At 51.8% G+C, this 27,384-nt stretch overlaps 1 protein-coding gene across 2 annotated transcripts in view; it reads left to right on the forward strand.

Moving 5' to 3' along the window:
• The window catches only part of ACER3 (alkaline ceramidase 3), a 57,731-nt gene that overhangs the window by 17,952 nt on the left and 12,395 nt on the right, over nt 1-27,384 (forward strand). For both annotated transcript variants that reach the window (XM_077341251.1, XM_077341252.1), the window contains exons 2-9: nt 9,075-9,185; nt 10,797-10,849; nt 13,695-13,747; nt 15,625-15,706; nt 18,608-18,643; nt 22,471-22,529; nt 25,176-25,277; nt 26,786-26,890. In XM_077341251.1, the coding sequence (XP_077197366.1) occupies nt 9,075-9,185; nt 10,797-10,849; nt 13,695-13,747; nt 15,625-15,706; nt 18,608-18,643; nt 22,471-22,529; nt 25,176-25,277; nt 26,786-26,890 (601 nt within the window). The remainder of the gene's footprint in view (nt 1-9,074; nt 9,186-10,796; nt 10,850-13,694; nt 13,748-15,624; nt 15,707-18,607; nt 18,644-22,470; nt 22,530-25,175; nt 25,278-26,785; nt 26,891-27,384) is intronic.

Genomic DNA, 27,384 nt, shown 5'->3' on the forward strand with positions numbered 1-27,384 from the left:
CCCTCCAGGGCCCCTCCCCTCGTTGACCATTTTGGGAGGAGTGGGTGGATTGACATATCATATCACCCAATAAACACTGAATGTCAGGAAACTCCAGGGTTTCACCAAGCCCTGTGTGCATTTGGGGAGGGTTTTTTTTTTTACATGACCATATGTGGTCATAAGAGCCTCTTGTGGCGCAGAGTGGTAAGGCAGCCGCCTGAAAGCTTTGCCCATGAGGTTGGGAGTTCAATCCCAGCAGCCGGCTCAAGGTTGACTCAGCCTTCCATCCTTCCGAGGTCGGTAAAATGAGTACCCAGCTTGCTGCTGGGGGGTAAACGGTAATGACTGGGGAAGGCACTGGCAAACCACCCCGTATTGAGTCTGCCATGAAAACGCTAGAGGGCGTCACCCCAAGGGTCAGACATGACTCGGTGCTTGCACAGGGGATACCTTTACCTTTACCTTTATGTGGTCATATTGCCCAATAAATGTGGAACAAATTATGAAAAATATCTGAAATTATTTCCCACCCCCTTTGGGAAACGCCTCCCGGGCCATCAAGAAAGCTCATGGTTTTGAGGCATTGTATGAATCAGGGTTAGACTGTACGTCTTTATATCCAGAGGGACGGACCAGATCCATTGGGATAATATTAAGGCAAATGAAATTCTTTCTAATCACCTGGAAGAAGTTCCTGAAAGTCAGAGCGGTTCCTCAGTGGAACAGGCTTCCTCGGGAGGTGGTGGGTTCTCCATCTTTGGAGATTTTTAAACAGAGGCATCAGTAGGTGCAAACTTAAATGGACTCCGGGGAATGGGAGAGGACAGGAAGGCCTGGAGGATCATTGTCCATGGGGTCGCGATGGGTCGGACACGACTTCGCACCTAACAACAACAGAGAGCCATCTGATGGAGAGGTTGATTCTGTAAAGGCTCAAGGGGATGGCAGGTGACAGTGGAAGAGCGAGAGGGATGTGAGTGTCCTGCATAGTGCAGGGGGGGTGGGACTAGATGACCCAGGAGGTCCCTTCCAACTCCAGGATTCTATTATTCAATGGTCTTATAAAAACTTTGAAACCTTGACAGAGGATATAGACCCAGAGCTTGGGTTTCTTAATTTACATCTCAGGTTACATTTCAAACGGGGAAGTTACCTGAGTTTTCTTCAGAGTTCCTATTAATGTAATGAGACAGGCCTTTGATCTCCCCGGTCTCACCTGCAGAAGCAACAGGCAAGGGAGCATGCAATTAGCAAAATAATTGCTACCTCCCTCTCTCTTTCCCAGTTTTTCTGAGCCTTGGCAAAACTGGAATAGATGACAACAGTTGGGGGCGGGGGGGGGGGGGGAAATTCCTGGGTTTCACAAAACCCTGGTTGTGGAAACCTAATTCATACTGTGCATCTGGGTGTAAACTGCAGCAGCCATTTTGTGGCTGACTCCGCCTCCTCCAGCAACCATTTTTTGGCAGCCTGGTTTGGAGCCAAGGAAAAGAGGAGGGAGCGTGATTACCTGGAGAAGTTGAAGATCACATGATCTTGGGAAACAGTAACGTTTGTTAGCCAAGTCCTGTCCCCGACCTGCTGGAATGAGCTCCGGGGTGAGCTCAGGGCCCTGATGGCGCTTGCGAAGATGGAGTTCTTCTGCCAGGTCTTAGGTTGAGGCCAGGGTAGTTAAAATCTGGGCTCCCCCCCCCCCACTTGTGCAAATTAGATTGGCGCAGCTCCCCTGGCCAGATCCTGTCTTCAAGCAGCAGCTGGACAGATCCTTCTCCTGGCTGCTTGAGGCTGATCCTGCCCTGAGCAGGGGGTGGGACTAGATGGCCTCTGTCACCCCTTCCCACTCTAGGATTCTAGGAGTCTAGTTCAGAAGTGGAAGGGGCTGCCTAAGGAGGTGGGGAGCTCCCCCTCACTGGTGGTTTTAAAGCAGCGGCTGGACAGATCCTTCTCCTGGATGCTTGAGGCTGATCCTGCATTGAGCAGGGGGTTTGGCTAGATGGCCTCGAGGGTCCCTTCCCACTGTAGGATTCTGATTGGTGGTGGATGTTACTTTCAAGCAAATGGTTAATTTGTAGCATTATACTGCGTGGTAAATGTTCAAGAGGAGGAACCGTTGTATGTTTTTTTTTTTAATTTAACAATCCAGCATGTATATAATCTCCCAACATAGTAATTAATTTCCCGTTATGGGATGTTGAGTGTGGAGGTGTGGCAGCTTTGTAGAAGTTGTAACGAAATGTGAATAAAGTTGTTCCAGATGTAAAGATGTGTTGGTGGATAAAAAAGTGCAATTTGAGCAAAAGACTCCAAAGCTTCCTGGTGGGGGTTTGCCAAAAATCTTAGTGTAGTTGTGACTAAATCTATATTCCCTTGAATTAAAGAACGGACCAAGTTCACATGCTGTGTGTAATCTATCTTGGGGTCTCTAGCCAGCTTGGTGTAGTGGTTAGGAGTACGGACTTCTAATCTGGCAAGCCGGGTTTGATCCCCCACTCCCCCACATGCAGCCAGCTGGGTGACCTTGGGCTTACCACGGCACTGATAAAACTGTTCTGACCAAGCAGGAATATCAGGGCTCTCTCAGCCTCACCTCCCTCACAGGGTGTCTGTTGTGGGGAGAGGAAAGGGAAGGCGATTGGAAGCCACTTTGAGACTCGTTCGGGTACACAGTGTTTCTCAACTTGGGTGTCGGAACCCCTTTGGGGGTTGAATGACCCTTTCACAGGGGTCGTGGCAGGGCATGCAGCTTGGCTGGAGGGGCGCCATCCACACAACAGCCTTGCGGGGTAGATCAAAATAGAGCATTCGTCTGTCTGGAGCGGCGGAAAAGAGCAAGATGGGCATGATGGGACAAGAGGCAGAACTGAACTGAGAAGCGTCAGGGGAAAAGAACCAATTTATGTACAATCATGAACAAGGGATCTTCTCGCCATGGGTCAGTGTTGGTTTAATTTCTGTGAAAGGACCCTTGCATAATTTTATGGTTGGGGGTCCCCAGAACATGAGGAACGGTATTAAAGGGTTGCGGCATTAGGAAGGTTGAGAACCACCGGGGTAGAAGAACCAGGCCTCTCTGAAGTCTTGGGGTAGCTTCCAACATTGTAATATATAACAATTAAAGCATATTGATAATAATCACATTATTAAAATTTATTTTACAAATCCCCAGGAGCGGCCATCCTCTATCCCAGTATACCAATAAGATGGCAGTATATCAATAACTTTAAATTGCTCCCCATATTCCAGGCATCGGTCTTTAGATTAAACTGTACCTCTAAGGCTACATAAAATATGATGGCCCTGGAAGGGGTTCGCCAATTACGTGGTAGTTAATATATATATTTTTAATTTGTTGAATTATCAGGCGATACGACCATATATAAGAGCCTCTGGTGGCGCAGGGTGGTAAGGCAGCAGACATGCTGTCTGAAAGCTCTGCCCATGAGGCTGGGAGTTTGATCCCAGCAGCCGGCTCAAGGTTGACTCAGCCTCCCATCCTTCCGAGGTCGGTAAAATGAGAACCCAGCTTGCTGCTGGGGGGTAAACGGTCATGACTGGGGAAGGCACTGGCAAACCACCCCGTATTGAGTCTGCCATGAAAACGCTAGAGGGCGTCACCCCAAGGGTCAGACATGACCCGGTGCTGGCAGAGGGGATACCTTTGCCGTTACCTTTTTATGACCATACTAGAAATATAGCCCATTGCAGATTGAAATGCAATGGGCGCTAGCAGTTCCCCCCCCCCCCGCTCCGTGGAGCAGCCTACCTGAAGCGTAGGAGGGAGGAAGAGCGGAGAGCCATTTGGAGGCATTCTCCCTCCCTCTCTTAGTTTTGTCCTTCCAGCTGCCCTGGCCGGTCGTAGCGAGCTCCTCAGGCTCTTCTCTGAGCTTGGCTGGCTGGCTGATGGGCAGGAGAAGGAGGCTTCGGGCCAGCGGCAGCAGCAAAATCCTCGCAGCAGCAAGAGTCTATGGGGCGTCAGGGGCGGGCCGGACGTCTCCGGCGGCGCCGCTGATGGGGCGGCGAACTTAGCTACCGGCGCCGGCGCAGCAGAAGCAGCTGTACTGTTGGGCTGACGGCCCCACCGGCTTCGGGGCGGTCAGCGTCTCGGCGGCGGGCTGCAGGGCTCGGCGGTCCAGCTTCTTCTGCGTGGGCGGCAGCTGATCCTGCAGGCGCCGCTTCCGTGAGTCTCCGGCCCGAGCGCCATGTGCCCCACCACGCTTCCGGGACAGCAGCCGTTCCGTGTCAGAGAGGGGCAGGAAGGACAGAAAGCGTCAGGCCGCGTCAGGCAGGGATCCCCCGGCAGCCGCGCTCCGCGCGACTGCCGGGGACTCCCTCCAGCGGCGGCCTGACGCGGCGAGAGGCGCTTCGCGCCTCTCGCCGCGTCAGGCCTGGAGCAACTGCGAGCCGCGCTGTGCGCGGCTCGCAGTTCCTGGGGCTGGGAATCAGAGGGACCAATCGGCAGGCGCTTCGCCTCCGATTGTCTGTCATGAGGTCCCTCCGATTGTCTGTCATGAGGAAGGGTCCAATCTGGACCCTTCCTCATCCCGGACACATCCCGCCCCAAAACCCTTTACAGTTTTATTTAGGCGGTTTACAGATATGGTCGTTTCCCCCCGCCCCTTCCAAAATGGCCAACAATGGCCCTGGAGGGGGTGAGAAGGGGAGGGGCCCCGGGTGGGCGTGTCTGCAGCTCTTCTTCCCAACCATATTCTGCATGACCGTGCCACTTCCGAGGTTTCTCAAAGTCTGAAGAACGTTTCAGGATTCTCAACGGCACAAAGGTTGAGAAAGGCTGGCGTAGAACTTTGGCATCTAATGTGATTCCTATATGATGTTTACGGAGGCCGGTTTTGTTGTTGCTTTGTGAGCCTCAACTATAAGCCTGGCGGGAGATTTCTGCCTTGTCCCAGCATGCCGGGCGCGACAACAAAAATGCTGCCTCAAAATGGCTGCCACAGGAGGCGGAGTCAGCCGCAAAACGGTTTCCGCCACTTAACTTCAGTAACACTGTGCAGATCATTGCGTTGTGGTGACAGCTGCTGCCAAGGCAACATTTAACACAAATCTGCACAGCCATTCAAATCTCCAGTTGCCAGTCAGCAGTCTTGCAGGGCAAAAACTCCCCTTAAAGTATTAGGGTTTTTTAAAAAATGATTTTATTTATTTATTTATTACATTTATATACTGCTACTCCCAGTATTCTGGTCCGTGGCGGTTTACATCCAATAAGAAAACCATAAAAACATCATAAAACCACATAATAAAAACCGTAGAAATGGCATACATAAATTTCAGACCTCAAAACCCCAAATGTCCTGCAGGAAGCACCAGAGATGGATGCCGATATTGTGTATAGGTACGTAATTCTCTGAAAGTGGGCGTGTTTTTCCTCTCCTGCTTCTAAGTCGCATGTGGGCCATAATGTAGTTGTGAATTTCCTGCATTCTGCGGAGGGTTGGACTGGAGGACCCTGGCGGTCCCCTCCGACTCTTATGATTTTATGAAAAGCTGAGCCAAACTGAGCTATTCAAGGGGGGGGAACAGTTATGCAAATGACTGTCCAAATTCCCACTTTCTCTTTGACACTTTCTCTTTGACAAAGACCATTTGTGTGAAGTTGGCCGCTCATGCAAAGCCGTCCGCAGTAATGGCTCGGCTCTCACCCCACACCCAGACGGCCAGTAAGGAAACGTCACTCTGCTTCGGCTGAGATGTTTCGGAGTCGGCCGGCTGTAGCAGCAACCGCCGGATTGCCTTCGGGGACTCCTTTGCCACAGAGAAATTACTTCAACTTCTGAATTGACGGGAGCCGAATAGGAGGAAAAATCAAAGCCGGCAAGCAGCCTCTAAACCAGGGGTAGTCAAAATGCGGCCCTCCAGATGTCCATGGACTACAATTCCCAGGAGCCCCTGCCAGCATTCGCTGGCAGGGGCTCCTGGGAATTGTAGTCCACGGACATCTGGAAGGCCGCAGTTTGACTACTCCTGCTCTAAACCGTGGCTTGCTTGCTTGTATGTTTGGGAGCTCAAACCGCGGTTGGGGTTTTGAAGGCACGGTTGGGACAAACTACGGTACTATTTGGGGCAGAATGAATCGGTAGCATTATATAATTTTACAGCAGAGTTTCTCTCGAATTATTGAAACATGATGATGATGATGATATTACAGGTACGTGTGTTTAAAGTGGCACCAAATGGATGCTATTAGGCGTTTTCATGGCAAGAGATGTTTGGAGGTGGTTTGTCATTGACGACCTCTTTGTGAAACCCTTGTTGGAAGCGTCCTTGGGGAGTGCAGTCCCATAGAACAGCTGTGGCTCTCCAGATGTCCATGGACTACAGCTCCCATGAGCCCCTGCCAGCACATAGAATCATAGAGTTGGAAAGGACCTCCTGGGTCATCTAATCCAACCGCTTGCACTGTGCAGGACACTCACAACCCTCTCGCTCATCCACTGTCACCTGCCACCCCCTTGAGCCCTCACAGAATCAGCCTCTCCGTCAGATGGCTCTCCAGCCTCTGTTTAAAAATCTCCAGAGATGGAGAACCCACCACCTCCCGAGGAAGCCTGTTCCACTGAGGAACCACTCTAACTGTCAGGAACTTCTTCCGGATGTTTAGACGGAATTTCTTTTGAATTAATTTCATCCCATTGGTTGTGGTCCGTCCCTCTGGGGCATGAGAGAACAACTCTGCTCCATCCTCTACAGGGCAGCCTTTTAAATACTTGAAGATGGTTATCAGCTCCCCTCTCAGTTGTCTCCTCTCCAGGCTAAACAGACCAAGCTCCCCCAACCGTTCCTCCTACGTCATGGTCTCCAAACCCCTTACCCTCTTTGTTGCCCTCCTCTGGACACGCTCATGGGCACATGGACATTGTACTCCACGGTCATCTGGACAGCCTCCACTGGGCCGCCCCTGCTGTAGAGTTTCCAAGTTAAGAAACGTTCTGCAGTGGTTTGAGGTTGCTTGCTTCCATACCTTGGTGGTCTCCCATCCAGGCAAATTCATAGAATCATAGAATCATAGAGTTGGAAGGGGCCATATAGGCCATCTAGTCCAACCCCCTGCTCAATGCAGGATCAGCCCAGAGCATCCTAAAGCCTCCAAGAAAAGTGTGTATCCAACCTTTGCTTGAAGACTGCCAGTGAGGGGGAGCTCACCACCTCCTTAGGCAGCCTATTCCACTGCTGAACTACTCTGACTGTGAAAAATCTTTTCCTGATATCTAGCCTATATTGTTGTACTTGTAGTTTAAACCCATTACTGCGTGTCCTCTCCTCTGCAGCCAACAGAAACCGCCTCCTGCCCTCCTCCAAGTGACAACCTTTCAAATACTTAAAGAGGGCTATCATGTCCCCTCTCAACCTCCTTTTCTCCAGGCTGAACATTCCCAAGTCCCTCAACCTATCTTCATAGGGCTTGGTCCCTTGGCCCCAGATCATCCTCGTCGCTCTCCTCTGTAGCCTTTCAATTTTATCTACGTCCTTCTTGAAGTGAGGCCTCCAGAACTGCACACAGTACTCCAGGTGTGGTCTGACCAGTGCCGTATACAATGGGACTATGACATCTTGTGATTTTGATGTGATGCCTCTGTTGATACAGCCCAAAATGGCATTCGCCTTTTTTACCGCTGCATCACACTGCCTGCTCATGTTTAGTTTACAATCCACAAGTACCCCAAGGTCTCGTTCACACACAGTGTTACCTAGAAGCGTATCCCCCATCCAGTAGGCATGCTTTTCATTTTTCTGACCCAGATGCAGAATTGGACGGCAGGGTTTGGGGGATGGCCTCCCCTTTGCTGGAGGGTACAGCGGCTGCATTTCCTTTGTCCTCTGCTCAGTGGCCGGAATTCTCTTTCCGTTCCGGAGTTCCGCCCCCGTTAAGCAGCTGTGGAATTTGCCAGCCTAACTTTTGCAATCGCCAACGTCAGATAACATTGTTTTCTTGAACGAGCTTTTCTCCCGCGAACAATGTAGCTGCCGGGTTTTACAAAGGCTCTGAACTGCTATGCTTGGGATGGGTGGGTTGGGTGTATTTGGGGAGGGGGGGTTGGTTCAGGCTGGAGGGTTGGGTGTTTTTTCCAGTGGTGGGAATTCCTGGCGATCAGCGGTAGAGATAGAGGCTTCCTCGGAGGTCACCGCTGATCAAGCCCTGGCTAATTTTATCAACTGCCGGATCAGACCAGCAGCTTCGCCTTCCCTTCCACGCCCCGTGAAGTAGGTGGGGCTGAGAGAGTTCTGAGAGAACTGCACTGTGACAACAGCTCTAAGAGAACACAACAGCCTTGCGGGGTAGATCGAGAGCGTTCATCTGACTGGAGCAGTGGGAAAGTGGGACATGGTGGGACAAGAGGCAGAACTGAACTGAGAAACCCTGGAGAAAAACCCATTTATATACAATCGTGAACAAAGGATCTTCACACCATGGGTCAGTTTGGGTTTAATTTCTGTGAAAGAACACTGCTTTGGGTTGTGAAAAGAGGTATAAGTCGTTGGCCTGTTTCAGCTGTTCTCTGAGCAGTTCTCTCAGAGCTCTCTCAACCTCCCCTACCTCAGGGTGTCTATTTTGAGGAAAGAATGGAAAGGCGATTTTCAGCCTCTTGGACATATGAGGCCTGCTGGGGAACCTTGGGCCAGTCACAGTCCTATTACAGCTTTTCACGCAGAGAATTTCTCTCAGAGCTCTCTCAGCCTCCTCTACCTCAGGGTGTCCGTCGTGCGGAAAGGAAGGAAAGGCAATTGTAAGCCGCTTCAGCCAGTGAAAAGTGGGGTATAAAGACCGACTCTTCTTCTAATTTTAAATGACTCCTCTCTCTGGTCTTAAGGGAAATATTTGCTAAAGATAACAGCATGTCCTTTTGGGCCTGCCCTGCTGCTGTTGTCACTTGGAAGCCATCGAATCGTTAATCCGAGCAATTATTACCTAATCCCAAATTAAATATTTGTATTTTCAAAGTGGTGTAGCTCAGCATGGGGGGTGAGAGGGGGGGGAGCTCTGCTTGTTCCTCTCTTCTTGGAAAGCAGGGGTTTTGTGCATTTGTCATTTGCCTAATGCTAATTTTCCTTCCTCCGTGCTTTCTTTCTGGCAGGGAACACCGTTAGCAACCTGATTTTCATTCTACCTCCAATCTATGGTGCCATTCAGAGTTACAAAGACGGCCTCGAAAAGCGGTACACGGCTGTTTACTTGGGCCTCACGGGTAAGTGGGAAATCTTTTCCTAAAGAATTTGAAAGGTTGTCATTTGGAGGAGGGCAGGATGCTGTTCCCATCGGCGGCAGAGGAGAGGACACGCAGTAATGGGTTTAAACTTCAAGTACAACTATATAGGCTAGATATCAGGAAAAACATTTTCACAGTCAGAGTAGTTCAGCAGTGGAATAGGCTGCCTAAGGAGGTGGTGCGCTCCCCCTCACTGGCAGTCTTCAAGCAAAGGTTGGATGCACACTTTTCTTGGATGCTTTAGGATGCTTAGGGCTGATCCTGCGTTGAGCAGGGGGTTGGACTAGATGGCCTGTATGGCCTCTTCCAACTCTGTGATTCTGTAAACCCTTGGGCAGGTGGGGGGTTCGGACCACCCTATAGCTGTCGCGGGGTGGACAGTTTTCACCCCCCCCCCAATTCCTCTTCCAGGTCTTGTGTCCATTGGACAAGTGAGTCAAACTGCGGCCCTCCAGATGTCCATGGACTACAATTCCCATGAGCCCCTGCCAGCGAACGCTGGCAGGGGCTCATGTGAATTGTAGTCCATGGACATCTGGAGGGCCGCAGTTTGACTACCCTTGGACAAGGGCATCGAAAACTTGATGTGTATTTTGAAGGTTCCCAGTGGCTTGGCGTAACGGCTAACTGCGCCGGCCTCTAATATGAAGACCCGGTTTTGATTCTCCGCTCTTCCTCCACCTGCAGCCAAATGGGTGACCTTGGGCTAGCCCCAGTCCTGTTAGAGCTGTTCTCACAGAGCAGTCCTACCAGAGCTCTCTCAGCCCCACCTAACTCACAGGGTATCCATTACAGGCAGGGATTGTAAACCGCTTTGAGACTCCTTTGCATAGTGAAAAGCGGGATACAAAACCCAACTCTTCTTCTTGGAACTGTTTGCTCCCTGGGTGGGAAAGGGGGGGTGATGCTTCTGTGAGAAGTGGCCAGGAACTCTACCTTGAGCTAAGCAGCCTAGCAGGTGTGGTTTGAGGTCCTTGGGCCCCCATCCAGGCACGCTGCCACCTGACCAGCGCAGTGGGCTGTTGCTAGCGGCAGGGCGTCCGCATGGCGTGCAGAAGGCCCCTGGGTCAATCTCCGCCATCTCCAGGTTAAAAAGAACCAGGCAGCAAGTGAGGTGGAAGACCCCTGCCCCAGACCCTGGAAAGCTGCTACCGAGGATCGAACCGTTGTCCCCGTGTTCCTTTGGACACCAGATGCTGTGGAGTAAAGGGAAGGGGGGAGGTGAAGTGTCAGCAGGGCATAGGAAAGGGGGGAGGTGAAGTGTCAGCAGGGCATAGGAAAGATCCCTTTGCACAGGGCTCCCGGACTATTTGCCCTTCCCATTAGAGCAGGGGTAATCAAACTGCGGCCCTCCAGATGTCCATGGACTACAATTCCCAGAAGCCCCTGCCAGCGAATGCTGGCAGGGGCTTCTGGGAATTGTAGTCCATGGACATCTGGAGGGCCGCAGTTTGATTACCCCTGCATTAGAGGTTTGTTATGGTGTCATAATTTAGAGATCAGTTGCAGGGCAGAGAGGATGGAGCATTTAAGGTAGTTCCTGCCCTTAGCAAGGCTTCTCCCCTTCATTTTTGCTTTCTTGCTTTTCAGCTGTGGGTTTGGGATCGTGGTGCTTTCACATGACCCTGAAGTACGAAATGCAGGTCAGTTTTCCTTCAGCTTTCGCACCTTTGGGGAAGGCGGATCTGGCTTGGGCCTAATCTGTCTTGCATGCTCAAAGGAAATGCCAGTCGCCACTTGGGAGTCGGGTGGCGAATTTCCTCCAGCCCAGACTGGCCTTGGCATTCTGTTATTTTGGGGGGGGGGGTCATCATCTGGGAATGGAATTGGGGTCACTGTGGGTGGGCAGGTAGTTGTGAATTTCCTGCCTTGTGCAGGGGGTTGGACTAGATGAGCCTGGAGGTCCCTTCCAACACTATGACTCTGTGATTCTAAGTCGAGAATTCCCTGGTTCACACCTGGCTTTAGCCATTAAATCATCTGGGAATTGAAGAGGTCCTTTCTCCCACAGCACCCCCATCCCCCTCCAGATCCACAGTAAAGGGAAAGAATAGGGACCAGCCTTGGAGGATGATTAACAATAGAAAGTCCTGCAAAACACTGGTTGTGTTGGTGTTGTTGAAAACCCAATATTGTCGGAGTGCAGAGCACACGTCACAGATACAGCTCCTAGTGGATTATTCTTGGATTTCTTTATCTGGTGACTTCCAAGATATTATTGTTTCAATTATCCTAGCTAAAGTGGCGTGTACACAGTGCAGTCACCCCCTGGCCGTCACCATTTCCTGATGCCCAGACCGCCTGTCTGCTTACCGGCTGATAAAATTAAGTGATCGCCGGTTCTTGACACCCTGCAAGCCAGACCAAGAGATAATCTTCCTCCAGGCTGTCTGCGACCTTTCAGCTCACTTCCGGTCCAGCCACGGGTTACCCTGGTCTTCCTTCCCATTGGGTGGGAGTAGTGGGAAGCAGTGGAGTAGTAGAACAAGAAGAGTTGGTTCTTATAGGCCATTTTTCTCTACCCAAAGGAGGTTCAAAGTGGCTTCCAATTGCCTTCTCTTCCTCTCCCCACAACAGAAACCCTGTGAGGGAGGTGAGGCTGGGAGAGCCCTGAGATTACTGAAGAAGAAGAAGAGTTGATTCTGCTGCTTTTCTCTACCCGAAGGCGTCTCAAAGCAGCTGACAAACACCTTTCCCTTTCTCTCGGCACAACAGACACCCTGGGAGGGAGGTGGGGCTGAGAAAGCTCTGAGACAATTACTCTGTGAGAACAGCTCCAGCAGGACTGAGTGGCCCAAGGCCACCCAGTTGGCTGCAGGTGGAGGAGGAGTGGGGAATCTAACCCAGCTGTCTGGAATAGAGGCTGCTGCTCTTAACCAGAAAAGCAAGCTGGCTCAGTACACACAAGCACCCTCGAAGACCCACAGATATTTGAATACAAAGCTGACCAAGCATCATGGGGTGAAGTGATGGAGTGGGAGCCTTAGAATCATGGAATCATAGAGTTGGAAGGGACCTCCTGGGTCATCTAATCCAGGGGTAGTCAACCTGTGGTCCTCCAGATGTCCATGGACTACAATTCCCAAGAGCCGCTGCCAGCGTTTTCTGGCTGGGGCTCATGGGAATTGTAGTCCATGGACATCTGGAGGACCACAGGTTGACTACCCCTGATCTAGCACACTCACAACCCTCTCGCTCACCCACTGTCACCTGCCACCGCCTCTTATCGGGTGCATCCATCGGGTGCAAAGCTGCCCTTGCAGGGGAAGGGCACGCCTTAACTTGACTTACCCAACTGTGCCCTCTGATCTTCTCGGTGGGTGCGTCAGGTGTGTGCAGATCTGCCCTCCGTGTGTCCCTCCACCTTGCTGGAGACCCTGGCCCTGGAGCTTGCCTTGGGTAGCCGTGTCTCAGCGATAGTAAGAACTCTTCAGAGGAGGGAGGGGCTAGCAGAACCAGACCCTAAGCAGCAGAAATGGACAAACAAGAGGCAGAAGAGCAAGCATGCCAAGACTTATAGCCTTGAGGTGGCACAGAATGATCCACGTTAATTGTCTTTCAATAACTTTAAGAAGGATGATGTGGCATTTAGCGCGGCAAGTCATCCTGAGCCTTCGGGGAAAGGTTGGCTTATAAATAGGATTAATAATAATAACATTCACCTCCAGTCCTAGTTCTGATCCAGCAGATGAAATCCAGATGGCTGATTGTGGCCTTCCAGGATGGCCTGCGCCATTTAGAGCAGAGCTGCAGGCTAAAAAAAAAAGAGAAGCGCTTGCTTTATGGCTAGATATCAGCCACCTGCTGCAAGTGAGGATGAGATGTTGCAGGATTAAGCCTGAGCAGCTGGTGCTTACATAGCTATATGCTGACACTCCCTGGCCTGCAACCCTTGGACTACCAGACTGCCATGCTTGATTGATTTCTGGCTGGAACCCAGATTGGAATGACCTTGCATCCTATAATCAGCCTTGGCTTTGCTTGCTTGGAAGAGTGGTGAAGGATCCCGAAGCCCGAACCAAGCACCAAGCCCCTTTTGAGTTCCTGATAAGGCGGGAGGGGTGTTACAGCCTGCTGGGTGATCTTGGGCTGGCCACAGTTCTGATAGTTTGGTTCTCACTGAGCAGTCTGACCCAGCAGGACTCTTCTGAGGTTCTTATCAGGGGAAGGCCTCGGCCTCTCTGCCCTGTGGCTGGCCCTGCAGAGGAACTGGCTGGCCCCTGGGTGAGACGGGAGGTTGGACTGGAGGGACCCTCCCTGGTCTGACCCAGCAGGGCTCCTCTGAGGTCCTTATCAGGGGCTGGCCTCAGCCTCTCTGTCTTGTTGTTGGCCCTCCAGAGGAATTGGGGATGGGCTGCTGGCCTGGATGGACCACTGGCCTGATCCAGCAGGGCTTTTCTGATGTTCTTACATTCCTGAATGATGTAATCCTCCAATGATGGAATTGTGAGTGTTGATATCTCCTGCGTCTTTCTTTTTCTTTTGTAGCTGCTGGATGAGCTGCCCATGATATACGCTTGTTGCATGCTTGTCTACTGCCTGTGAGTATATGCCAAATTTTTTTTTTTAATATCCAAATCTCCCATGAAGATGCTTGATCTCATTTGCATTAGAGAGAAGAAGGAGGGCAGGACGGGGCCTGAACTGGGACTGCCGTGAGAGAGACATCTACAAATTTGAGAAATTCCCAACAGCAGGACTGTGAATAAAACCAGCCCTGTAGTGAAACGTTATTTTAATCCTCACAGCCAATCAGAAGCATTAATGGGGAGGATACCGCTTGACCCCGCCCATTTTCCCTGACCAACCCTTGGTTCTAGGATTCTTGTATCTTGACCCGGAAGGACGGACAAGAACCAATGGGGTGAAATTAATGCAAAAGAAATTCCGTCTATATATCAGGGAGAAGTTCCTGACAGTTAGAGCGGTTCCTCAGTGGAACAGGCTTCCTCGGGAGGTGGAGGGTTCTCCATCTTAGGAGATTTTTAAACAGAGGCTGGAGAACCATCTGACGGAGAGGCTGATTCTGTGAAGGCTCAAGGGGGTGGCAGGTGACAGTGGAGGAGCGAGAGGGTTGGGAGTGTCCTGCACAGTGCAGGGGGTTGGACTAGATGACCCAGGAGGCTTTGGAGATTTTTAAGCAGAGGCTGGAGAGCCATCTGACGGAGAGGCTGATTCTGTGAGGGTTCAAGGGGGTGGCAGGTGACAGTGGATGAGCGAGAGGGTTGTGAGTGTCCTGCATAGTGCAGGGGGTTGAACTAGATGACCCAGGAGGTCCCTTCCAAATCTAGGATTCTATGATTCTAAATTCCGTCTAAACATCCAGAAGAAGTTCCTGACAGATAGAGCGGTTTCTCAGTGGAACAGGCTTCCTCGGGAGGTGGTGGGTTCTCCATCTTTGGAGATTTTAAAACAGAGTCTGGAGAGCCATCTGATGGAGAGGCTGATTTTGGGAAGGTTCAAGGGGGTGACAGGTGGCAGTGGATGAGTGATAGGGATGTGCGTGTCCTGCGTAGTGCAGGGGGTTGGACTAGATGACCCAGGAGGTCCCTTCCAGCTCTGTGATTCGATGTATGCTTATTTATTGCCATTCACCAATCTTACCAGCTGCCTTAATCCAGTCTCCGCTTTACGTGCCCAGTTGCATCTGCACCTCGACTCTAACTAGCTGTTCCTGGCCAACAATACTGACCCCCTTTCTTCCTATATGTTACGGTTGAAGAAATTCTCTTTCACTGCATCTGATGAACAGTTCTGCAGCCACGAACGCTTATATCTCGAATTCAACTGGTCTCAAAGGTGCCCTTGGACTCAAACATTGTTCTGAATGTGGACGTTCCACTCATTCACCATGACATAAGGCAGGGGTGGCCAAACAGTGGCTCTCCAGATGCCCATGGACTACAAATCCCATGAGCCCCTGCCAGCAGGGGCTCATGGGAATTGTAGTCCACGGACATCTGGAGAGCCACCGGCATAAGGCCTCCCATAACCAGCTTGCGTTAATCCCAATTGTTGTTGTCAGGTGCGAAGTCGTGTCCGACCCATCGCGACCCCATGGACAATGATCCTCCACGCCTTCCTGTCCTCTCCCATTCCCCGGAGTCCATTTAAGTTTGCACCGACTGCTTCAGTGACTCCATCCAGCCACCTCATTCTCTGTCGCCCCCTTCTTCTTTTGTCCTCGGTCGCTCCCAGCATTAGGCTCTTCTCCAGGGAGTCCTTCCTTCTCATGAGGTGGCCAAAGTATCTGAGTTTCATCTTCAGGATCTGGTCTTCTAAGGAGCAGTCCCAATTAGAGACCAACAAACGTGGAGACTAAAGCATCTTCCTTCCCCTTTGAAGTTCGCAGGCCTCGGAGGACAATGTGGGCATGTCTAATTAGTTTCTCTTGGATCTCCTCTCATCTGTCTTCCAGGTATGAATGTTTCAAGAGCAAGGACACCGTCAATTATCCACTCCTCTTCCTACTAGCAGCCTACAGCATGGTCGTCACCATAGTAAGCAGTTTTGTTTCGTAGAAGTTAAAAGAACACCAAGGATGTTACTCCGTGTTTCCCCCGCAATGTCTTCAAACGAAAATATGGGAGTCCACCACTGGCCTGTCCCGCCCATGACTACTTACACAGACATTCTGCCGTGCCTTGTAGATCGCTGTACCTATGAGTAACGTGGGAGGAAAACCGAAGCCGGAAGAAGGGAGAACGAAATGCCGCTTGCTTAACTTTGAGCGGGTTGCTTGGTGTAAATTGAGCGGTTTCTCAGTGGAACAGGCTTCCTCGGGAGGTGGTGGGTTCTCCGTCTTTGGAGATTTTAAAACAGAGTCTGGATAGCCATCCTATGGAGAGGCTGATTCTGTAAAGGCTCAAGGGGTGGCAGGGTACAGTGGATGAGCGAGAGGGTTGTGAGTGTCCTGCCTAGTGCAGGGGGTTGGACTAGATGACCTAGGAGGTCCTTTCCAGATCTAGTATTCTATGATTCAGTGGTCTTATAGGAACCTTGAAACCTTGACAGAGGATATGGACCCAGAGCTTGGGTTTCTTAATTTACATCTCAGGTTACATTTCAAAGGGGGAAGTTACCTGAGTTTTATACAGACTTCCTATTGATGTAATGATCTAGGCCTTTGATCTCCCCGGTCTCACCTGCAGAAGCAACAGGCAAGGGAGCATGCAATTAGCAAAATAATTGCTACCTCCCTCTCTCTTTCCCAGTTTTTCTGAGCCTTGGCGAAACTGGAATAGATTACAACAGTCGGGGGGGGGGGGGGGGCGGGGGAGGAATTCCTGGGTTTCACAAAACCCTGGTTGCGGAAACCTAATTCATACTGTGCATCTGAGTGTAAACTGTGATCAGTTGCGTTAAAACTGAATAGCAGAGAATCCTTCCGAAACCTGTGCTGTCCTACATACGCATGAGGCTGTTTTGCCCTGAGTGAGGTCAGTGGTACACTGAGTTAGGGGAGGGGGTCTGGGGGTATCAGCTTGTCACGCAGGAGCTCCCTGGCTTGGTCCCCAGCGGCTCCGGACTGAAGGACCAGAATACAGGGAGTGTGAAAGACTGGGAACCCAGAGCGCTACTGGCAGCCTGGAGTCAACCCTTGATGGACCAAGGGTCTGCTTCATGGGGAAGACTGTGGTCAAATGGCAGGGCATCCGCTTAGCATGCAGAAGGTCCCCGGTTCAATCCGCGCTTTCTCCCATTAATTAAGGATCAGGCAGTAGGTGGTGTGAAAGACCCCCTAACCCGAGACCCTGGAAGGCTGCTGCCAGTTTTGAGTAGGCAAAAGTGATGGACCAAGGGGCTCATTCAGTAAAAGACAGGTTCACAGGGAAGACTCTGGTTTCATGGCAGAGCATCTGCTTGGTATGCAGAAGGTCCCCAGTGCAGTCCCTGTTCAAATAGACAAAATAAACATTCATGGCTGAACTGGAGGGACCCTCCCTGGTCTGACCCAGCAGGGCTCTTCTGAGGGTCTCTCAGCCTCTCTGCCCTGTTGCTGGCCCTGCAGTGGAATAGTTCAGCAGTGGAATAGGCTGCCTAAGGAGGTGGTGAGCTCCCCCTCCCTGGCAGTCTTCAAGCAAAGGTTGGATGCACACTTTTCTTGGATGCTTTAGGATGCTTTGGGCTGATCCTGCGTTGAGCAGGGGGTTGGACTAGATGGCCTGTATGGCCCCTTCCAACTCTATGATTCTATGATTCTCTCTGCCCTGTTCCTGGCCCTGCAGAGGAACTGGCTGGCCCCTGGGTGAGACGGGAGGCTGGACTGGAGGGACCCTCCCTGGCCTGACCCAGCAGGGCTCTTCTGAGGCTCTTATCAGGGGAAGGCCTCGGCCTCTCTGCCCTGGGGCTGGCCCTGAGGAGGAACTGGCTGGCCCCTGGGTGAGACGGGAGGCTGGACTGGAGGGACCCTCCCTGGCCTGACCCAGCAGGGCTCTTCTGAGGGTCTTATCAGGGGAAGGCCTCGGGCTCTCTGCCTTGTGGCTGGCCCTGGAGAGGAACTGGCTGGCCCCTGGGTGAGACGGGAGGCTGGACTGGAGGAACCCTCCCTGGTCTGACCCAGCAGGGCTCTTCTGAGGGTCTTCTCAGGGGAAGGCCTCGTCCTCTCTGCCCTGTGGCTGGCCCTGCAGAGGAACTGGCTGGCCCCTGGGTGAGACGGGAGGCTGGACTGGAGGGACCCTCCCTGGTCTGACCCAGCAGGGCTCTTCTGAGGGTCTTCTCAGGGGAAGGCCTCGGCCTCTCTGCCCTGTGGCTGGCCCTGCAGAGGAACTGGGTGGCCCCTGGGTGAGACGGGAGGCTGGACTGGAGGGACCCTCCCTGGCCTGACCCAGCAGGGCTCTTCTGAGGGTCTTCTCAGGGGAAGGCCTCGGCCTCTCTGCCCTGTGGCTGGCCCTGCAGAGGAACTGGGTGGCCCCTGGGTGAGACGGGAGGCTGGACTGGAGGGACCCTCCCTGGCCTGACCCAGCAGGGCTCTTCTGAGGGTCTTCTCAGGGGAAGGCCTCGGCCTCTCTGCCCTGTGGCTGGCCCTGCAGAGGACTGGGTGGCCCCTGGGTGAGACGGGAGGCTGGACTGGAGGGACCCTCCCTGGTCTGACCCAGCAGGGCTCTTCTGAGGGTCTTCTCTCTAGGCAGGAGTGCCCCAAATCAAGTCCGAAAAGTAGACCTAGCACCCGCCATGGCCCAGTGGCCTGGGATAGGGTCATATCTAGTTGGTCCAAATGGAGAGCAAGATGGAGAGTCAGGAAAAGCACGTCTTGCCTTACCCTGCTCCGTAGACTCTTTTCTGGGGTGCCTCTGCCCCCCACAACCCATCGGGCTCTTTGGGGCCGCTCTTTCTGCAGTTCATTATTGAACATACAGGGGCTATCATGCTTAACATGTTTGCTTTCTTTTTAAAAACAGGTTTACCTAAATTGGAAACAGCCAGTGTTTCATCAGGTAACTATGACTCCCTTTGAAGTTTCAGATGTTGTCCGTCGTTCCGTTGTAAGCATGAGGCATTTCCGGCAGAAAAGTGTGCCTAGGCCAGTGGTTCTCAACCTTGGGGCCGGGACCCCTTTTGGGGGTTGAACGACCCTTTCACAGGGGTCGCAGCAGGGCAAGCAGCTTGGCCGGCGAAGGGGGGGTGCCATCCACACAGCAGCCTTGCGGGGTAGATCAAGATAGAAGGTTGGTCTGTCTGGAGCAGCGGAAAAGAGCGAGAACGGCATGGTGGGAGAAGAGGCAGAGCTGAACTGAGAATCCCCGGGGGGGAAAAGAACAATTTATATGCAATCATGAACAACGGATCTTCACGCCATGGGTCAGTTTTGGTTTAGTTTCTGTGAAAGAACCCTTGCATCATTTTACGGTTGGGGGTCCCCACAACATGAGGAGCTGGATTAAAGGGTCGCGGCATTAGGAAGGTTGAGAGCCACTGGCCCAGGGAGAAGAGAAGACAACTGTCCTCTACGGCAGGGGTAGTCAACCTGTGGTTCTCCAGATATTCATGGACTGCAATTCCCATGAGCCCCTGCCAGCAAACACTGCCAGCAAACACTGGCAGGGGCTCATGGGAATTGTAGACCACGGACATTTGGAGGATCACAGGTTGACTACCCCTGCTCTATGGGGCTGGGACTGTGTGGAGGAATGATACAGAAAGGGGTAGTCTGGTGGGCGATGGGGAGGAATCAAGTCTCAGCAATGGAGCATGGGCTGGGCAGGCAGAAGGTCGCAGGTTCAATCCCCGGCATCTCCAGTTCAAAGGGCCAGGTGGGAGGTGATGGGAACGACCTCAGCCTGAGACCATGGAGAGGGGTCATGACTCAGTGGCAGAGCCTCTGCTTGGCAGGCAGAAGGTCCCAGGTTCAATTCCCGGCATCTCCAGTTCAAAGGACCAGGCAGGAGGCGGGGTGGAAGACTTCCATTAGCTCACCGTCACACAGCAAAATCCTTTGAAAGGGATCACAGTCCTCCCTGAAACAGGTAACCAAAACAGGTGGAGACCAAGAAACGAAATGAAAATCTAGCAAAGCGCGCAGTGCTGATATCCAAAATATCAAATAAACTTTAATTATACGTTCAAATGTGTTAAAGTGGCTTTTCAAAACCACTTTTTAAAGGTTCGGCATATAAGTACCTGTGCCTAATATGCATATCAAAAGATATGAAGGCAGGTTAAACGGTACAAACCGGGGCAATAATCTGTGCCTTTTGATTTGTGTTGAGTTGGCATAGGTGCTTCCAGGCAGAACATTCAGAACATGCTTTTTAATACCTTGGAATGTATAATTAAATTATATTTGATATTTTGGATATCACTGCATGCATAGCTAGATTTTAGTTTTGTTTGTAGGCTACCCTCCTTGGGTAGGGTTGTGCCCGCCCCTCCTTTTTGGTCACACTCAGCTCTTAATAAAACGGGCCTCACACATGTATGCTTTATGCGTAATACATATGTCTGTTGTGTACTTTTTGCATACAAAGTGAAAAAGAAAGGGGTGTGTCTAGTTTACATGGAGTGGTACACAGATCAAACATTTGACGATATGTTAGTAGTAGAAGAAGAAGAGTTTGTTCTTATATGCCGCTTTTTTCTACCCGAAGGAGTCTCAAAGCAGCTTCTAATTGCCTTCCCTTTCCTCTCCCCACGACAGACACCCTGTGAGGGAGGGGAGGCTGAGAGAGCCCTGAGATTACTGAAGAAGAGTTGGTTCTTATATGCCGCTTTTCTCTACCCGAAGGAGTCTCAAAGCAGCTTCTAATTGCCTTCCCTTTCCTCTCCCCACGACAGACACCCTGTGAGGGAGGGAGGCTGAGAGAGCCCTGATATTTATACCTGATCAGAGCACCTTTATCATTGCTGTGGTGAGCCTAGTTGGCTGCATGTGGGGGAGCGGGGAATCAAACCAGGCTCACCGGATTAGAAGTCCGCACTCCTAACCACTACACCAAGCCCCACAGGACCGGATAAGGCATTTTGAGGGGGCGGGGCTAGTATAGAGGTGGCCAAAAGTTGGCTCTCCAGATGACCATGGACTACAATTCCCCCAAGCCTCTGCCAGCGTGTGCAGGGGGCTCATGGGAATTGTAGTGCACAGAAATCTGGAAAGCCAGCGTTTGGCCATCTCGGCTCAAGACTCAAGAGCTTTCTTTGAACAAAATTACAAACATCGGCAACAACAGGGAGTGCCCGTGATCACCACTATCGATGATGATGATGATGATGATGATGACTATATTGGATTTGTTGCCCCCCGCTGTCGGCAAGCCGACTTGTGGCAGGTTACAGAATAAAATTCCGCGACACAACAAAACTGCCATTAAAACCAATTAAAATGAACTTTAACAAAGGCCAGCTCCCTCTGTTGGCCGCCACTGATGGAGTCCCTAGCCCGCTGCCCTTCGGCCCCGTCGCACCCCCTGACACCTTTTCGTGGTGCCCACAAAAGTGTTTTCATTAAGGGGGCAGAGTCAGGTGGGGCTCCTCCCCAAACGCAGTCGGCCTGAGCCAAACATCAAAAGACGGCCATTAAGATTCAAGTCGGTTGGGGAATTTTGGAAACATTTGCCGATTTGCATCCCTTTCTCGTGCGGGTGATGTAGCGGCCGCCCAAATGCACCCGAAGCCAAGCACTGTAGCCAAGCACCACAAAAATTCACCGGAGTCCTGATTGTTTTTTTTTTTTTTTTAATCATGAGTTAAAATAAAATTAGAGTCCTCCAAGCCATTGGGCTTACAGTCATGCCTGATTGTACCCCTCCCCCCCTAAAATTAAACATGTAGAAACAGGAGGGGGTGCTTTCCCCAGGCACCTTCATTCCAGGTAAGTTAATTAAAGCCTGTTCAGAACACAATGCCGGTACCCTGAGAACACAGAGCTGCAGGCGAGGGTTGGAAGAGATTTGGCACTCGCCCGTAGGGGCGGCCCCCAATTTGGGGTGGGAGTGTCAGAGACAGATCCCCAACTGCTTGCCAAGTCATAGCTTCTAGGCATGAGATCGCTCACAGGGACTCCGCTGCTCCGGATCTTCAAAAAGCAGGCCGCTCCCCCGCCCAGTGGCTGCTGGGGGAGTGAATTCGGAAGGCAGTACAAAAGGAGAAAGAAGAGAGGCAGGCTTGCTGTCCTTGTGAGAATGGGACGTCCCTATCCCTGGGCTTGCTAGGGTTTTGAAAGCGAAGAAGAAGAGTTGGTTTTTTATACCCCGCTTTGCACTGCCCAAAGGAAGAAGAAGAAGAAGTGTAGGTTCTTATATGCCGCTTTTCTCTACCCAAAGGAGTCTCAAAGCAGCTTTCCTTCGCCTTCCCTTCCTCTCCCCACAACAGACACCCTGTGAGGTGGGTGAGGCTGAGAGAGCCCTGAGATTACTGAAGAAGAAGAAGAGTTGGTTCTTATATGCCGCTTTTCTCTATCCGAAGGAGTCTCAAAGTGGCTTCCAATCACCTTCCGTTTCCTATCCCCACAACAGACACCCTGTGAGGGAGGGGAGGCTGAGAGAGCCCTGATATCACTGCTTGGTCAGAACAGCTTTATCAGTGCTGTGACTTGCCCAAGTTCACTCAGCTGGTAGCCATCTGGCAGGTGACAGTGGAGGAGCGAGAGGGTTGTGAGTGTCCTGCACAGTGCAGGGAGTTGGACAAGATGACCCAAGAGGTCCCTTCCAACTCTAGGATTCTATGATCCCATTCGGGGTGCATAGCATGGACCGGATGGACTGAAAAGAGTCTGGTGCAGAGAAGTGGCTAACCTTCCCTTCTCCCATTCTCCCCCTACCCATTATAGGTTATGTACGGGTCGATGGTCATGGTCCTAGTCCTCCGATCCATGTACATCGTGATGTGGTGAGTATCGCTTGGAGATGACGTGGGCACGCTTTCGTTTCATTCGCTGGCCTGTCCTTGGAGGGTGGGTCGGAGAAATGAATATTGCCGCCACGTTTTTGATTTGTTTTGGTTATATTGTACTTTATATCCCGTATTGTTTTAATAGGGTTTTATTGGGGTTTTAATGGGGACAATTGGCAACCCGCTACGAGCCATTCTTGGGAGTGGCAGGGAATAAACAACAACAACAACAACAACAACAATAATAATAGAAGCTGCTTTTCTCTACCCGAAGCAGTCTCAAAGTGGCTTTGAGAAGAAGAGTTGGTTCTTATATGCTGCTTTTCTCTACCCGAAGGAATCTCAAAGTGGCTTAGTTGCCTTCCCTTCCTCTCCCCACAACAGACACCCTGTGGGGTGGGTGAGGCTGAGAGAGCCCTGAGATTACTGAAGAAGAAGAAGAGTTGGTTCTTATATGCCGCTTTTCCCTACCCAAAGGAGTCTCAAAGTGGCTTCCATTTGCCTTCCCTTTCCTCTCCCCACAACAGACACCCTGTGAGGGAGGGGAGGCTGAGAGAGCCCTGAGATTACTGAAGAAGAAGAAGAGTTGGTTCTTAGATGCCGCTTTTCTCTACCCGAAGGAGTCTCAAAGGGGCTTCCAGTCGCCTTCCCTTTCCTCTCCCCACAACAGACACCCTGTGGGGTGGGTGAGGCTGAGAGAGCCCTGATATCCCTGCCCGGTCAGAACAGTTTTATCAGTGCTGTGACTAGCCCAAGGTCACCCAGCTGGCTGCATGTGGGGGGGGGGGCGCAGAATCAAACCCAGCATGCCAGATTAGAAGTCCGCACTCCTAACCACTACAACCAAGCTGGCTCAATAATAATTGTCCAGCTGTGTCGGGCCCCTCATCTTCCGACAACCACTCTGCACGGTCAGCTCCAAAAGGACTGTGACTAGTTCTTTGACAGCTGCTACTTGAGAACAGCGCTAACAGAGCCGTGACTGTCCCAGGGTCACCAAAGCCATCCAGCTGGCTGCCTGCGGAGGAGTCAGGAATCAAACCTGGTCCTTGAGATTAGAGGCCGCCCTTCTTAAGCAGCACACCAAACTGGGAAGGGAGGAAGTAACCCGTTTCTGCTGAGGGACTGCATTTCTGCACTTCACAAGTCGGAAATGGTGCTTAGAGCTGGTTGTTTGGAGCAGAGGTGCCTGAAACTCAGCCCCTCCAAGACGGAGGTCCTGTGGCTGGGCAGGTAGGCGATAGATCAGGAAGGGCACCTCCCCACCTTGGCTGGCGTTCAACTCAACATATCACCCTCGGCCAGGAATTTGGGGGTGATCCTGGATGCTTCTCTTTCTGTGGAGGCCCAGGTGACCGGAATAGCACATACAGTGTTTTCCCACTACTAGTGGGAAAGCTACTAGCGCCCTACCTGTCGTCAAATTGCTTGGCCAAAGTGATCTATGGAACAGTCACCTCCAGACCGGACTTCTGTAACTCACTCTACGCTGGGCTGCCCTTCTCTCTGATCCGGAAATCAATTTTGCAACTGGTGCAAAATAAAGCTGCTAGGGTCCTTAAAGGAACATCTTGGGGGGCCCACATCCAGCCGGTGCTGAGGCAGTTACAATGGTTACTGATTGCAGCCCGGATCAAGTTCAGTGTTTTCGTGTTAACCTTTAAGGCCACCCGCGGAATGGGCTCCTCATATCCCTGGGATTGCCTGTCTCCTGATGCCCCCTGCAGGGCTCTTCACTCTGCAAATATTAACTTGTTGGAGGTCCCCGGCCCAAAGGAGGGTCACCTGGTCTCGACCAGGGCCTTTTGAGGCCTGGCCCCGACCTGGTAGAAGAAGAAGAAGAAGAGTTGGTTCTTATATGCCGCTTTTCCCTACCTGAAGGAGGCTCAAAGCGGCTTACAGTCGCCTTCCCATTCCTCTCCCCACAACAGACACCCTGTGGGGTGGGTGAGGCTGAGAGAGCCCTGATATCACTGCCCAGTCAGAACAGTTTTATCAGTGCCGTGGCGAGCCCAAGGTCACCCAGCTGGCTGCATGTGGGGGAGCGCAGAATCGAACCTGGCATGCCAGATTAGAAGTCCACACTCCTAACCACTACACCAAACTGGCTCTCTGGTAGAATGAGGTACCAGGAGAGCTGAGGGTCTTGACGGAGCTTTCTCAGTTCCGCAAGGCCCGAACAATGGAGCTCTTCCACCAGGTCTTTGGTTGAGGCCAGGACAGGTTAGATCTGGGCCCCTCGCTGGCTAGCCAGGTCATCAGACATGCCTGGAATTGCCCCCAAGGCACTGTGCCATCATAGAGTCTGTTATTTCAGAGGAGGGACTTTTGCTGCCTGGGGGTGGATTTTTTTTGGGGGGGGGATTTTATTATTGTTTTAGGGGGATTTTAAGGTATATTTAGGATTGTCACCTGCCCCGAGCCATGATATGGCAGTGGCGAGATATAAATAAAATGATAAAAATAAAATAAATAAGTGGTTTCTAACCAGGATCCCTCGAGGGGGAATGGAGGAATGAGGGCAGGGTACAGTCCATGGACGAGTGCAGCGTGGCGACAAATTGAGATCACGCGCATTGTAATATATCAGTGGCGCAACCGACTTTTGTGTACCCACGAGCTTCCATTTGCTTCTCTCCCTAGGGTATATCCCTGGCTCAGGGGTTTGGCGTACACCTCCCTCGTGGTATTTTTAACGGGATTTCTCCTTTGGAACATCGACAACATATTCTGCGACAGACTGAGGTGAGTTGAATCCGTTGCCGGGAGCATCAGCCACTGGCTTGTTGTCCCGCGTCCAGGGGACGGTTTGACTCGAGCACCCTTCGGTCAGACGGGGCCTCAAGAAGGCCTCCGGTTCCCCGGCCTGTTTCCTTCTGGCCCTTGGCCCCTGCTCCTACAGCGAGTGCTAGAGTCCCCTTTCTAGCAAGCCCAGTTCCATGAGAACAAAGGGGGGTCTTAGATCTGGGTCCCCAGCTTGGGGCCCGTGGGTGCTGTGGCACCCGGCAACAGTTTTCTGGGCACCCCCCAGGTGTTTTTGGAAAGTAGGTGGGGCTTTTGGCCAGCAAGTCCTAGAATCATAGACTCAGAGTTGGAAGGTGCCTTCTGGGTCATTTAGTCCAACCCCCTGCACTATGCAGGACACTCACAACCCTCTTGCTCATCCACTGTCACCTGCCACCCCCTTGAGCCTTCCCAGAATCAGCCTCTCCGTCAGATGGCTCTCCAGCCTCTGTGTAAAAATCTGCAAAAATGGAGAACCCACCACCTCCCGAGGAAGCCTGCTCCACTATGAAACTGCTCTCACTATCAGGAACTTTTTCCGGAGGTTGAGACGAAATTTAGAACCATAGAATCATAGAGTTGGATGGGGCCTCCTGGGTCATCTAGTCCAACCCCCTGCACTAGGCAGGACACTCACAACCCTCTCGCTCATCCACTGTTCACCTGCCACCCCCTTCTCAGAATCAGCCTCTCCGTCAGATGGCTCTCCAGCCTCTGTTTAAAAATCCCCAAAGATGGAGAACTCACCACCTCCCAAGGAAGCCTGTTCCACTGAGGAACCACTCTGACTGTCAGGAACTTTTTCCGGATGTTTCTTGTGCATTAATTTCATCGCATTGGTTCTGGTCCGTCCCTCTGGGGCAAGAGAGAACAACTCTGCCCCATCCTCTACATGGCAGCCTTTTAAATACCTGTCAGCGTTGAACAGGAGGATCCGTACAGAATTCAGTTTCAGCTTCAGTGCTCACCATGTTTGCCTTGAAGAATAAATGCAGAGGTTCCAGGGAAGCCCCGTTAGATGCTGAGTGGCAAACTGGGGGAACCCTAGAGCAGGGGCAGTCAACCTGTGGTCTTCCAGAAGTCCATGGACTACAATTCCCATGAGCCCCTGCCAGCAAATACTGGCAGGGGCTCATTGGAATTGTAGTCCATAGACCTCTGAAGGACCACAGGTTGACTACCCCTTTTCTAGAGCAATCAAACCACAACTTTGCCCTGCATCTCTCTCTGTCTCACACACACACACTCTCTTTGAACCATGGGATTACAGCTCGTCGGAAGGTCCTTTACAGTCCCATAGCTTGGCCTTTGGTGTGCAGGCAAGATTTGGAAACAGTGTCTTTGCAAGGCGAGCAAACCTCAGCACCAGCAGGTCCCCCGGCAAGAGTGATTTCTGCTCTGACAGCCCTGTAAATGGAGCGCTTAGGAGGGGGAAAGGAGTGAGAAGTTGGTCTCCTTTGTTTCCGCAGAGACCTGCGCAGCCATCTGCCTCCGTTGGTGGGCGTCGTGACCCAGTTCCACGCGTGGTGGCACATTTTAACGGGCCTCGGCTCCTATCTTCACATCCTGTTCAGGTGGGACATCTTCTCCTTCGTTCTCTGCCTCGTGCCGGGCCAGCAACCTGACTGTCGAGGCGTTCCCTACCCGAGGAACACGATTGGGTGTGTTATGCGCGGTCAGGTTGCTTCCTGCTTAACGGCGACCAGACGAATCTGTGCAATGCAAGACCTCCTTACCTTAAGGAGCCTTGAGGCCTGGCAAACCACAGGCCGTGGTCCCTTGACTGAGTCGATCCACCGCAGGTTGGCTCTCCCTCTTTTCTTCTAGCCTCCCCGTGTTCCTCGCATGATTGTCCTTTCCTCATATATTGTCACTAAAATACAAGAGCCTCAGTTTAGGCACTTCAGCCTCCAGGAAGGCTTGATTGGCCTTCCTTAACCTTTAGACCAGGGGTAGTCAAACTGTGGCCCTCCAGACGTCCATGGACTACAATTCCCATGAGCCCCTGCCAGCAAATGCTGGCAGGGGCTCATGGGAATTGTAATCCATGGACATCTGGAGGGCCACC

The sequence above is a fragment of the Paroedura picta genome, chromosome 6 (assembly GCF_049243985.1).
Source record: "Paroedura picta isolate Pp20150507F chromosome 6, Ppicta_v3.0, whole genome shotgun sequence".
Classification (NCBI taxonomy): domain Eukaryota; kingdom Metazoa; phylum Chordata; class Lepidosauria; order Squamata; family Gekkonidae; genus Paroedura; species Paroedura picta.